Source organism: Rhizopus microsporus (genome assembly GCF_002708625.1).
Source record: "Rhizopus microsporus ATCC 52813 unplaced genomic scaffold scaffold_28, whole genome shotgun sequence".
Classification (NCBI taxonomy): Eukaryota; Fungi; Mucoromycota; class Mucoromycetes; order Mucorales; family Rhizopodaceae; genus Rhizopus; species Rhizopus microsporus.
Window position 1 is genome coordinate 210,392 of NW_019671943.1, and position 12,283 is coordinate 222,674.

At 37.7% G+C, this 12,283-nt stretch overlaps 7 protein-coding genes across 7 annotated transcripts; 3 read left to right on the top strand and 4 right to left on the bottom strand.

Annotated features, from left to right (window-relative positions):
• The first annotated feature begins 2 nt into the window (after positions 1-2).
• Positions 3-1,431, top strand: RHIMIDRAFT_270918 (uncharacterized protein). Its single transcript, XM_023612218.1, has one exon. The coding sequence runs from the start codon at positions 364-366 to the stop codon at positions 1,204-1,206; it is 843 nt and encodes a 280-aa protein (XP_023461707.1). The 5' UTR covers positions 3-363; the 3' UTR covers positions 1,207-1,431.
• RHIMIDRAFT_242160 (uncharacterized protein) lies at positions 1,224-1,985 on the bottom strand (the record flags this gene model as incomplete). The annotated part of the gene is made up of 2 exons (XM_023609726.1): positions 1,224-1,461; positions 1,516-1,985. The coding sequence occupies 2 exons, from the start codon at positions 1,983-1,985 to the stop codon at positions 1,224-1,226; spliced, it is 708 nt and encodes a 235-aa protein (XP_023461708.1).
• A 457-nt stretch (positions 1,986-2,442) lies between these two features.
• RHIMIDRAFT_242161 (MCM complex subunit Mcm5) lies at positions 2,443-5,027 on the top strand (the record flags this gene model as incomplete). The annotated part of the gene is made up of 9 exons (XM_023609727.1): positions 2,443-2,588; positions 2,641-2,767; positions 2,821-2,955; positions 3,008-3,421; positions 3,471-3,666; positions 3,722-3,951; positions 3,999-4,319; positions 4,372-4,481; positions 4,532-5,027. 9 exons carry the CDS (start codon positions 2,443-2,445, stop codon positions 5,025-5,027), a joined length of 2,175 nt encoding a protein of 724 aa, XP_023461709.1.
• A 68-nt stretch (positions 5,028-5,095) lies between these two features.
• Positions 5,096-5,642, bottom strand: RHIMIDRAFT_242162 (uncharacterized protein; the record flags this gene model as incomplete). The annotated part of the gene is made up of 5 exons (XM_023609728.1): positions 5,096-5,191; positions 5,236-5,288; positions 5,359-5,460; positions 5,516-5,549; positions 5,607-5,642. The coding sequence occupies 5 exons, from the start codon at positions 5,640-5,642 to the stop codon at positions 5,096-5,098; spliced, it is 321 nt and encodes a 106-aa protein (XP_023461710.1).
• A 117-nt stretch (positions 5,643-5,759) lies between these two features.
• Positions 5,760-6,447, bottom strand: RHIMIDRAFT_186545 (putative cytosolic ribosomal protein L17; the record flags this gene model as incomplete). Its single annotated transcript, XM_023605871.1, has 4 exons — positions 5,760-5,975; positions 6,035-6,268; positions 6,321-6,355; positions 6,408-6,447. Coding segments are annotated over 4 exons (525 nt in total), but the record flags the coding sequence as incomplete, so codon positions are not given.
• A 418-nt stretch (positions 6,448-6,865) lies between these two features.
• RHIMIDRAFT_231536 (Phytochelatin-domain-containing protein) lies at positions 6,866-8,075 on the bottom strand. Its single transcript, XM_023607698.1, has 3 exons — positions 7,631-8,075; positions 7,498-7,569; positions 6,866-7,440 (listed from the first exon to the last, which is right to left on the bottom strand). Exons 1-3 carry the CDS (start codon positions 7,956-7,958, stop codon positions 6,968-6,970), a joined length of 873 nt encoding a protein of 290 aa, XP_023461712.1. The 5' UTR covers positions 7,959-8,075; the 3' UTR covers positions 6,866-6,967.
• A 2,487-nt stretch (positions 8,076-10,562) lies between these two features.
• RHIMIDRAFT_316441 (uncharacterized protein) lies at positions 10,563-11,328 on the top strand (the record flags this gene model as incomplete). The annotated part of the gene is made up of 2 exons (XM_023615053.1): positions 10,563-11,160; positions 11,181-11,328. The coding sequence occupies exons 1-2, from the start codon at positions 10,937-10,939 to the stop codon at positions 11,326-11,328; spliced, it is 372 nt and encodes a 123-aa protein (XP_023461713.1). The 5' UTR covers positions 10,563-10,936.
• Between the last annotated feature and the right edge of the window lie 955 nt (positions 11,329-12,283).

Consider the following 12,283-nt stretch of genomic DNA (forward strand, 5'->3'; position numbering starts at 1 on the left):
AAAAAAAAAAAGAGAGAGAAAGAGGGGGCTGGCTTTGATCTCAATGCAGTATTGTCTATTAGTCATATTGAATGTGATATTTAATACATGTATAAATGACCCTGAGAATCCACGGTAACTGCTTTAATAGATCATCAGGAGTAAATTATCATAAATTAAAAAGCAAATCTTTTTTTTTTTGCTTCTTTCTTTATTTATTCTAATCTCAATGTTTTTTTTTTGCACGATACAGACATTGATGAAAGATACAGGCAAGAGATATCACAACTAGAGTTGAAAAATCAAGAATTACAAGAAATCATTCATGAATTGACCGCAAGACTTGACCATGTACAAAGAGATACCCAACAAAGGGAAAGAAAGATGGCTCAAGAAATAGACAAATTAAAGTCGCAGTGGCAATTAGACAGGAGGCGATTACAAGAAGATCATGCTCATGAGCTGTTTATCATTAAAGAAGCTCATCAGGAAGAAAGAGACATGGTATTGAAAGAGCTCCATGACCGTCTCACTTCTCCCACGATACTTTCGACTCGGGTACTGAGCAGTACCAGCAGTAACAACAGTTGTCGCGCCCTAGGTTCTACATTGACGGATATACAACCATGCAATCGTTCTGAGCGGCATCCATCGTGTTCTCAAGGCAAGCTGATGTCCCCTTCATTTGTATACGATTCGGATGGTCAAGAAACAATTGATATCAAACTTTCTCCGGATTTAGACTTGTGCAACAGTTCTACTGCATTGATCAAATGCGTCTATTCTTCCACAGACACCATTTCGACTGCCGACCCTTTATGCACATGTAAAGATGACAAGAGTATCGAAAGACATCAAGTCTTTACTCGTACAATGGTGGGTGATTGGATGTGGAAGTACACACGCCATAGATTAAGAAAGGAAAGCAAGCATCAGCGGTTCTTTTGGTTTCATCCTTATACTCAAATGCTTTACTGGAGTACAAATGAACCTGGAAATCAGCAAAATGAAGCTATAAAGAATGGTAAAGTTGTATGTATGTGTTTTCTGTTTACTTATATCATTATTATAGTTCGAGTTGTGTCATTTGAAGTCATACAAAATGAAAATGTACCAAGCATATCAATAAAGACTCCAAACCGATCCATGAGGATACAATGTCTTAATCTTAATTCTCATTATGTATGGATAAGAACATTGTCCTGTATTTTTAGTCCAAAACAATAATAAACAATCCCTCTTTTTTATAAATTGACAAGATGCTCTTTACGTTCAGCCAAACGGTACCATCGTTCGCGCCGTGTACGAGTCTTTGACCAGAATTTCCAGGCCCAGTCAGTGTATTGCCATCCTTCTTGTCCTCTTATCCATTCTGGGTCCGTCCATACCCAGGTGACGCGTTTTTGTTGTTTACCTATACTTGTCGGTGGTGGCAATCTAAACGTATGAATTGAGCAGGTTGGTTCCAAATGAATGTCTGTCCTATGTCCAAGAATTATATATATATAAAGAAAAATAAAGAACCTTTAAAATTACCATGCTGGAGGATCTTGTGGTAATAGACAATGTCCCCAACCGGTAGCAACCCACCACCGTTGATGATGATATACTTCAAAACAATAGTACGTCTGCTGTGATGAACGAGTGACAGTCTTGGTAGACGGATTATATAGGAGCGTTTTAAGGATCGTTTGAACTCGTTGACTGGAAAGGCATATGATAGCAAGGATGGTAAGCCATATAGCCTGCTGTTGGACTATAGCCCATCCTATGCATACAAGTAATCCAGAAAATCCTGTTCTATCATCTTGAACCAGCCGATGTATATCGAATACGTCATTCAGTAATCTGGACTTGTGGATTATGATACAGACAATAATCAAGCTTTCGCAAAATCGATACCAAATTATCCAAATGATAAAAACTAAAAATGAAAAATCGTATTTCCATTGAAAAAGACGGCGGATCGATACAGCGTGAATGATATAGAATGAATGCTTTTTCATTGATAAATAAATAAAAAAAAAAAAAAAGAAAAAAAAGACTATATACTTTAAAAGCTCATGTGATATATATATTGTTGTTATTGTTTTCCAAACCAAAACATAGTTGTATATATACACAAATGCGCATACCTAGAAAACATACTCACTTCATTAAATAGATCGCTTGTATGCGTCCTTGTCCTTTTTTTTAAAACAACGTTTACAAGCACGAGGGGCAAACCAAAAGGGTTTGTCTTTGCTACAAATGCCAATTTATCAGCTCAGGTACTAAGAATTTGTTGTCCGCAATTATCAGCATCATGTAGACTAAATTGCAGCTTCCCCTTTTTTTTGCAAGAAGGTTTACGCGCGGAGACGCGAAAGACAAGTCAACTGTGACTTGCTCCAATTTTGGGAAAAAAAATTAACGTGTCGTTTTTGGCGTTCCTTTTTTTTTTTATTATTATTATTCTAAACCATGGCTGCATTTGGTTGGGATCAAGGGCAAATATATTCAACCTCTGTTCTTCCTGGACAAGTTCAAGTTAATTCTCATTCTGAAATTACTTCTTTATTCTATGAGTTCATTCAAACTTTCCGTGCAAGAAATAACTTTATTTACAGGTAACGTTTGTGTGATACGTCGTTTGTGAACTAATGTGTTGTCTGCATATAGAGATCAACTTCAGGAAAATGTGTTGACAAAGCAGTACTATCTTGAAGTAGACATGGCTGATCTTATTGGTTATAATGATAAGCTTGCAGACGGCCTAAAGAAGAATCCTGCTGAATTTTTACCTCTTGTAAGAGATCAAATGGATATGAATCATAAAAGATTAACCATGTGTAATAATAGTTTGAAAATGCTGTTAAAGAATCTGCCAAGCGTATTTTGTTTGTGAATCCTAACGATGTGAATAATGTGGATATTCCTGACTGTCAAGTGATGCTCAAGTCTAGCGAGAATGTTGTTCAAATTCGAGACTTGGATGTAAGACTTTTTTTTTGTAAGGGAGGTTATAATATTAACATTGACTATATAGTCTGAATACATTGGTAAATTGGTACGTATTCCAGGTATCGTCATCGGTGCCTCCACGTTAAGCTCAAGAGCGACTCAAGTGACAGCAATGTGTCGAGCTTGTTTGAACACCAAAGTACTTCCTATTCACGGTGGTTTTTCATCTATCACACTGCCCAGAAGCTGTGATAATGCACGAGATGTAGACGGATCTCGAAACAAGTGTCCTATGGATCCATTCGTGATTGTCCATGACAAGTGTAAGTTTGTCGATTCACAAGTTATAAAGTTACAGGAAGCACCCGACATGGTGCCTGTCGGTGACTTACCTCGTCACATCATCTTGAATGCCGATCGCTGGTTGACAAACCGTGTTGTTCCTGGTATGCGTGCAGTTATTATGGGTATCTATTCAATCTATCAAAGCAAATCAAATGTAGGTACTTTTACCCTAGTGTTGATATGGAAGACTAAGATTATCATAGAAAGGATCCGGTGCCACTGCTGTCCGTACACCTTATATTCGAGTCGTCGGTCTCGAAGTTGATCAGCACAACAGTAGTCGTGGGCGACCTCATTTCACAGAAGCAGAGGAAGAGGAATTCGTTCGATTGTCTCGTCAACCTGATTTGTACAATATACTGGCTAGCAGTCTTGCTCCATCCATTTTTGGCAATGAAGGTAATATGACATATATATATATATATTAATACATATAACTGACTATTGTTTGTAGATATCAAAAAAGCCATTGTTTGTTTGCTCTTTGGCGGTTCTAAAAAGATCCTTCCTGATGGCATGAGATTAAGAGGTGACATTAGCGTCTTGCTCTTGGGTGATCCAGGTACTGCTAAATCACAACTTTTGAAATTTGCAGAAAAGGTAGCTCCTATTGCTGTCTACACTTCTGGTAAAGGTAGCAGTGCTGCAGGTTTAACAGCTTCTGTCATACGTGACCCTAATACGGTAGGTCTTTCTTATAAGCTTAAAAATATATAATTAATGTGTTACAGAGGGACTTTTATCTGGAAGGTGGTGCCATGGTATTAGCTGATGGTGGCGTTGTATGTATTGATGAGTTTGACAAGATGCGTGACGAAGACCGTGTGGCTATTCATGAAGCAATGGAACAACAAACGATTTCGATTGCCAAGGCAGGTATCACAACCATCCTGAACTCCCGTACGTCTGTTTTGGCTGCTGCTAATCCTGTATTCGGTCGATATGATGACATGAAGAGTGCAGGTGAAAACATTGATTTCCAGACGACAATCTTGTCCCGTTTTGACATGATCTTTGTTGTTAAGGATGAACACAATGAAGCTCGAGATATGGTAAGACACCATGTAAAAAGAAGAAAGGCGAATAGTTAACATGAGCATATAGTCTATTGCTAGACACGTCTTGAACGTTCACATGAACAAACAAATTCAAGATGCTGCCATGGGAGAAATTGATTTGGAAAAGATGAAGGCATACATCAACTATTGTAAAGCGTAAGTGTGTTTATTCATTAAACAAAGCAAGAAACTAATGTGTTATATAGTAAATGCGCCCCTAGATTAACACCATCAGCTGCAGAGAAATTGAGTAGCCATTTCGTTTCTATTCGTAAAGAGCTCAAGGAGACCGAGAGAGACACACAAGTGAGATCAACAATTCCTATCACGATCAGACAACTGGAAGCCATCATTCGTATATCTGAATCCTTGGCCAAGATGACACTATCGCCTCATGCAACAGAAAGACATGTAGAGGAAGCACTTCGTCTGTTCAAATATTCAACTATGGATGCTGTTCAAAGTGGAGGAGCTGAAGGCATGACACGTAGTGAGATGATGCAAGAAGTTCAACTGATTGAAGCAGACATTCTAAGACGATTGCCTGTTGGTTCTCAAGTACCTGTGGCAAGGATTAAAGCTGACTTTTTAAATCAAGGATATACTGAATCTGCCATCACGAGAGCACTGGCCATCCTTGGACGTCGAGAAGTGCTGTTGTTTAGAAACCAAGGAAAGACTGTTCTTAGACAAGCTGTTTAAACATTGTGTTGATTTTATTATTATTAATTTTTTCTTTTTGTGTGTACATAACAAATAAACCCCTCTCTTTAATTACTAGGACATGTCTTGCAGTCCTCTTGTTTCTTTTTATCAGAGTGACCCAGTGCTTTGTTTGGTGCGATGATATCACGTACACGTTGTTTCTATTGTCATATTAAAATGTAATCTTTTATGCTTTGTGATTTACCAATTCTTTTAATTCAGGGAATCCCTTTTCTTCTTTACGATCCCATACAACCACTTTTTTTTTTTTTAAAAAAAAAAAAAAAAGTGAATAAGAAATAATGAAGACAGTGACAATCATACGTACCACCATTTGCCGTCACCTTGAAAACAGCTGCATCACCAGGTATTAAAGCAAGTTCTCCGATTTCGTTTTCGAATGTAGTTAATAACTCCTGACCCATCCAAGCTATATAAATCACATGAGTCTGTTTTTACTTTCAAATTATTCTTGTCCTTCTTACCAGCACGCATCATCCAACGACATTTTGGACAATACTAGTAATCTGTATGTTAGATGAAACTTTATAATTGAGCATTATTATATATTCACACCTCAATAGAAACACGGGGTTTATTAGTAGTAGACATGATGATAAAACACAGAAAGAAAAAGAGAGAAAATTATACAAAAAGTTCGCTTTATTATTATCGAAAAATATCTTAAGCCTTAGTAGAACGGGTCTTACCGGCCAACAGACGAGCGTTACGGGCCAACTGACGAGCATTGAGCTTGACAACCTTCTTGTCAGTAGCACGAGGAACAGCTTCTTCCTTTTCGGTAAGGATAACTTCAATATGAGAGGGAGAAGACATGAAAGGGTTGATTCTACCGTGAGCACGATAAGTACGACGACGGTGCTTGGGAGCTTGGTTGACGATAACACTAGAGATGTAAAGTTCTTCGACATTCAAACCCTTGGCCTATAAATATATGCAATGATGAATAACTCTCTCTCTCTTTGTTAATTCCACATTAATACCTCAGCGTTGCTTTCGGCATTCTTCAAAAGGTCGAGGATGAACTTGACAGACTTGACAGGCCAGCGGCCTTGAGTAGCACCGAATTCCTTGGCTTGAGCGGTACGACCAACACCACCGTTGAATCGACGGAAAGGAATGCATTGCTTGTGTTCCTTGACGTTGTTAAGGTAAGCATAAGCCTTGCTCAACTTCATACCTTGGATGGCAACAGCGACTTCATGAGTATTCTTGAACTATACGAATTGTTAATTACTGGCCTGAATTTTTATTGTCAATAAAACATACGTGAACACGAAGGTAAGATCCTCTGGATTTGGCAGCTATATAGTATAATTAGATTTTCTCTCTCTTTATTAATGTTGTGATTATTACCCTTGGAGGCATTGGCTGGAGTAGCAGCGTATCTGACCATGATTGCTCTAGTTCTATAAAAATATATAAAAAAGTTAATTCATCTCAATTCCACAGTTTTGACTTTTTTTTTTTTCATCTCCTCCTCATCCCCGTCTTATCTCCCATCCATCCTTCATCTATCCATCATCTAGGTTGTTTATAATACATTACTTTAAAAGTACGCAAGAGAGAGAGAGAGAGACGATCTGATGGGCCTGTTTGTTTCCATGAAGGGGTACACACTGGCCCTCTGGAAGTGTCTGCTCTCTCTCATTTTCTCTATGGCACTCTCTCTCTCTCTCTGGCTTTCATTCACGTACACCCCCGCCGTCTGTGTGTATTTCTTTTGTATCTTTTTTAATTCTTATTTGTTCCCTTCAAAATCCGTCCGACGGTTTTTCGGACATAAGCTCGGACCGGTAAACATTTGTGTATGTGCTTAGATTCAAAAAAGGGGGAGAGTTTTATTATGAACAATATATGAGTGTATAATACAAATGAATAATAGTAATGAAGAGTATAGAATATAATAATACAGGTTATTTAAATTGGCACTGACGAGTACAGTCTTTACACTTGAGTTTCAAGTTGTCTTGATATTTATGTTGTTGGCTGGCGCTTAGGATAAAGTAACCACGACTACGACCAGATTCTTCCATGCTTCTAAGAGACATGGCGTCATAAAGTACCTTTGTCTTGACCCATACGCTTGGATATTTACCACGAGCCACATCCATGATGAGAACTTGATCTTCTTCTTTATTGTAACCACCAATCGGACTAAAATGAGCCAAGTGATCCTCTTGGCCTAACGCACTTCGAGAATAATGGACAACCATTTGGCTGGTGGAGTCTGACGTAACAGACTCGAGATGCGAGAGGAAAGTGGCGTAGCTTTGAGCGCGGTATGAATTGACAGAGCAATAGAGTTGAGCCAAGCATGTGAACTCATCAAAGGGTATACCATGCTCTTGAATAGACTCCGCCGATGAACATGTTTGTAGTTGCTCGCCTAATCAATATAACATGTTAAAGAGGCAGTCTTTTGTTTTTTTTTTTATAGGCTTACTTGAAAACCAGCGCCAGTTACCCTTCCAAATTCTCTTTGGGTCAATTTCGAGGGCATTGAGAACCATGGCAACTACGCCATAAAATTGGTTGGTTTCGTTATACATATATACAATCTATAAATATAAACTTACGAGAACTAACTCCGCCATGAGAAGGCGAAGACTGCGTAGAAAAGTTACCCATTAACTTGAAGAAGCTTTCAGCCTGACCTTGTACCATGGCGCCTCTAAAGAGTCTTTTACCTTCAGGTGAAGTGAATCTGACATGATGAATATCTTGTTGTCTGAGGAGCAAATCTCTGTCGGCAAACTTAAAAGGAGAGGATAGAGTCTGAAGGATAGTTGAGCTTGTGGTTGCTTGACGAAGGAATGCTTGCGAGCCAGGAAACAGGCTAGTTCGGTTATTAAGGACTGAAGTGTTTTTGAAATTTTTTAACTTCAAGCAAGTACGAGTTGCCATGGTGTGTTGTATTGGTTATCAGATGGAAATATAAAAAAAAGAAAAAGATCTTTATCAGATCCTCTCCTTTTAAACACGAGCAAGGGGGTGGAATCTGATAAAAATTTTAAATGTCGGAAATAGAAATAATTATCAGATGGATTTTGATTATCCAATCACTTTGTTTACTTTACTCGTGGTGATTTTTCGCTTTTATGGTTTATCAGATTCTTTTTTGCTTATTGTTACACTTTAATCAACCACTATTTGCACACAGCTATATACAGTGAATGTCTTACAATTTATCAGTTATATAATTGCTATTTTTGTATGATTTTCATTTTGTTATAAAGTGTTGACCACATTATACGAGCAAGTCATTTTGGTTTTCATTATTTTTCACAAGTTTGAAGCAATAAAGAATGATAACAGTCACTGAGAAGTAATCGTTATGGATCGATTATTTTTTTATATTACAATAAAGTGTATAAATTATCTATATGGCATTTAGTCTTGATATTCCTTACATATGATCAATTGTATCTCTTTGTCCAGCCTTTTTTCTTTTTCTTTTTCTTCTTACTACGCAGCAATCCAATAAAAATTCTTTACGAATATTAGCCAATCGCTCTTGTAATTTCTTTTCTTGTAAATCAACTTTGAATTCAGATCTTCTTTTGTGGAAATAGATAATTTCAACTATGTTTCTGAGTTTAAGGTACAAACATGCTTATTACTGCGGTACCCCAATCTGCCTGAGTTTGTAATAGTGGATGTATAATATCTATCAAGTAAAAAGCAAACAAACAAAAAAAGTCATCCAATCATAAATATATTTTTAGCTTTTTCTCTACATCTACTGATTACCGACAACCCTTTGACGTATCAGAAGGAAATGAAGCACTAGAAAAGAAGTTGGCAGATTCAAGTATTTGACTGACAAGAAATGAGTTCTATGAATAGAAGTAGTCAAACACCAGCAATAGTAGTGCTTTTATCACATATAAAGGATGAAGAAAACTATATCTCTTCTTCTTCCTTATTTTTTCTTATATCGTTATAATCACCCTTCTTACAGCAATCTGCATGAAACCATCCCTTTTTTTTTCTCTAAGCCATCTATTTGCTGCTCTTTGCCAGTGGAATGTAGTAGAGCAATCTTTTTTTATCTATCCAGATATCGAGCAGGTAATGGTCTGGTAATCAATTTTTTCTATATAATTCTTTCCATTAGAGACCCGAAAAATATTACAATAACCTTTTTGTCCACCCACGGTCGAAAGATATGAGCTCGAGTACATTTTGGTGGGAAATTATTCATTCAAAGAAAAGTCGGGCTCGGATGATGGACGATTTTCCTCGGGAGATAGAAAACGAAGAAGAGGTTAAGAGAGGAAGAAGGGAATTGAATAGCCACAGAAAACCAAGTGCTGTCTAAAAGGGCGATCTATTAAGAGGTGTAACGTTGATGTTTGCCTCCAATGGCGTGTAAACCTTGGCGTTAGGAACTTATTTTTGTTGTGAAAGCTGGAAACGCCCTGCAGAGAAGACAAATCTTGATGAAAAGATAAATGTGTGTACCCAGCTGAAGCAGAGAGTTCACAAGAGCTACTTATGGAGCAAGATTGGCAACCTTCAAAGCGATTCATATGATTACTGGAAATATTTGGCTTCTTTCCATGATTTTTCGGTAGATACCTGTTACATTAGTGATAATCTAGATACATCAAGAAGAGACATTCTGTAACAACTTTCGTTAGTACACACTCACGGATTAGATATTTCTAGGATTTTATAGTGTTGTCGATCCGGCTCTTGGTGCAAGCATTGTACTTTGTAGAAAAATCAATTTCCCAATCGTCCCATTTTCCGTTGTAAATAATAATTTTAACTTCATAACCAGTCTTGTTCCCTCAATGCGACAGCTTGAGGACTTTAAATAAAACTCTGTTAAAAAAATAACGTTGTCGATCCTATTGTGATGCGTTATCATTGCACTACAGCCCTTCAGCACTAAAAAACAAGGCTTTCTTCATCTTCTTACATATATAGCATAATGGATCTCATACAAGATTATCTCAATAGCACTCTGACTGATAATAAGCCAAAAGTCTCAGACTTCTTCATCGAGCGAGAATACTAAATTACGCAAATGTATTACGAGTCGGTCAATAACTTGTGTCGTAAAGCTTTAAAACAGAACTGAGTTAGCTTCTTTGAAACATTCAAAGGCGATAACACTTTAGATTATAACTTGGTCGATTGGTATGGGCTTTTGAAAAAATAAACTTGGTAATATAGCTTGCTCTTAACGCTTCTTTTTTTGCACATGAACTAAGCACTTTCTTTTCGGTCAACACTTGGTGCATTCAAAACTAGACTAATGCTATGAATGCTTCCTTGGGGCGCTACATGTGGTATCGTTTTACAACTTTACACTACTAAAGTCTTTGCCTGACCTAAGGCTGTCCAGTTCACTCTCTCTGATATAAAATACGATATCATCATAACTACATGTGCTCTTGCATCTTTGTTGATCAAACTGATAACATAAAAGTAAAATAAAAGAATAAAAATTATTTTTATCTCTTTCTTCTTCTTGAAAAGAAACAATCCAAGATGGTTGAAAAGTTTTGTTGGGTGACATCATAAGTAGCGAATAGAGGCAACGCACTTAGAATTAGTCCAACTTCTGGTGCACTTTTGAGTGCATCAAGTGTTTGCCTTTTATTCTTGCATAGACACTGGCTGATGCGGAAGTTGATCGGCTTGTTCACGAGAACATAAAAGGAAAAGCCAGTGGTTCTACTCAGGTAATTTCTCTAAAGGCATGTTATACAAATCAAAGCTTAAAGTAAGTTTATCAGAACTACTCATTAGGTCCCTGAAGAAACTTTGCTTGTTTCCATGTCAACAATTATACCTTTCAATGTTCCTACAGCAGCCTTGAGAACTGAGTTCTCTAAAGTAAAGGCAGCAGCAGTACTGGCGACGTGAAAATGCTCTCGAAGAAGGCCAAAATCGAGTTAAGAAAAAATGATCCCAATTATGCTCACAAGAGAGCTGCCTTAAAGCTACTCAAGGTTCATCCTCAACAACAAAGAAACTGTATCAATTTGCTTCAGTTTACTACTCGAAATGAGTATTCTTTTATTATTGAATACTTCAGCAAGATCATCACCATTAATTTTGATACGAACAAGAGCCTATGGAGCTACAAGTAGTGCGAAACAAAGCTCACAGCAAGCAAAGAGGAAGAAAAAACCTGGCAAAGGATGATTATGAAAGAAGATCTGCCGGTGCTTCTATCGATGGTATAGTGGATGCTCAAGAGCTCAACCTGGATTTTCTGATTCTTGAGGTGCCTATTCCTATGTGGAAGGAGGATTAGACCCACTTTCTTAAAGATGGATTGAGGGTAGCCAAGGATCTGAAGAAGATATTGAAGTGCATGTTTAAGAAGTCATTTATTCTTTTTGGAGCAAAAAAGGTAAATGTGTTTGGTCTGCAAGCCTACAAATTTTATCAAATATAGGTCTTTATGGGATCCATTCTCTCTCCTTTCTTATATTCTATATACATCAATGAGCTACCTTGACTATTTATGTCCACATTCACTAACCTTCGATCTCTTTCCTACTGGAAAGGTTCCTCACTTGAACTGACTCGTGTATGCTGACAAAGTTATTCTCATAGCTGCTAAGGCAGACATGCCCACCCTTCTCAAGCCTTGTGAGGATCACAACTATCAACTTGGCTATCTATGGAACCCAAGCAAATACGTCATACTAGTTCCTACACAGACACATTCAAGTTACATTCCCTATGGCGAACTGACAAAGAGACAATCCTCTTTTTCTTACTTCAGAATTCCTTTTCACTAGGGTGGCCATCTTGACGCCATTGAATTGATCAATCACAATAAGGCTAAAGCTCTTGCAGCCATAAACCAATCCTCGGCCATCGGCCTTCATCCCAAAGACTTTACTCCTCTCTTAGCCATTCTTTTTTACTACCAAATTGTTCGTGCTCAATTAGGATACGAATTAGCCACTACCAAGGTTATCTCATTCCTTAGCAAACAATTGAAAGACGCTCAAAACGTCTGTATATATCGAATCTTCGGCGGCTCCTGTAATTCCTCAATAGTGGTGATGCTACACATGACAAAACTGCCAACCATACAAGAATACGCTTATGCACTCCAGTCTCAGTTTTTTCTACGCTCATTTACTCTTCCAGATGATGTACTACTTTCCCATCCTCTTCCATTGATCCGCTAATCCAGAAGCCACTCCCATTGATACAAATTCTCTAGAGAAACATTGTTTCTTAAATCTAGAATC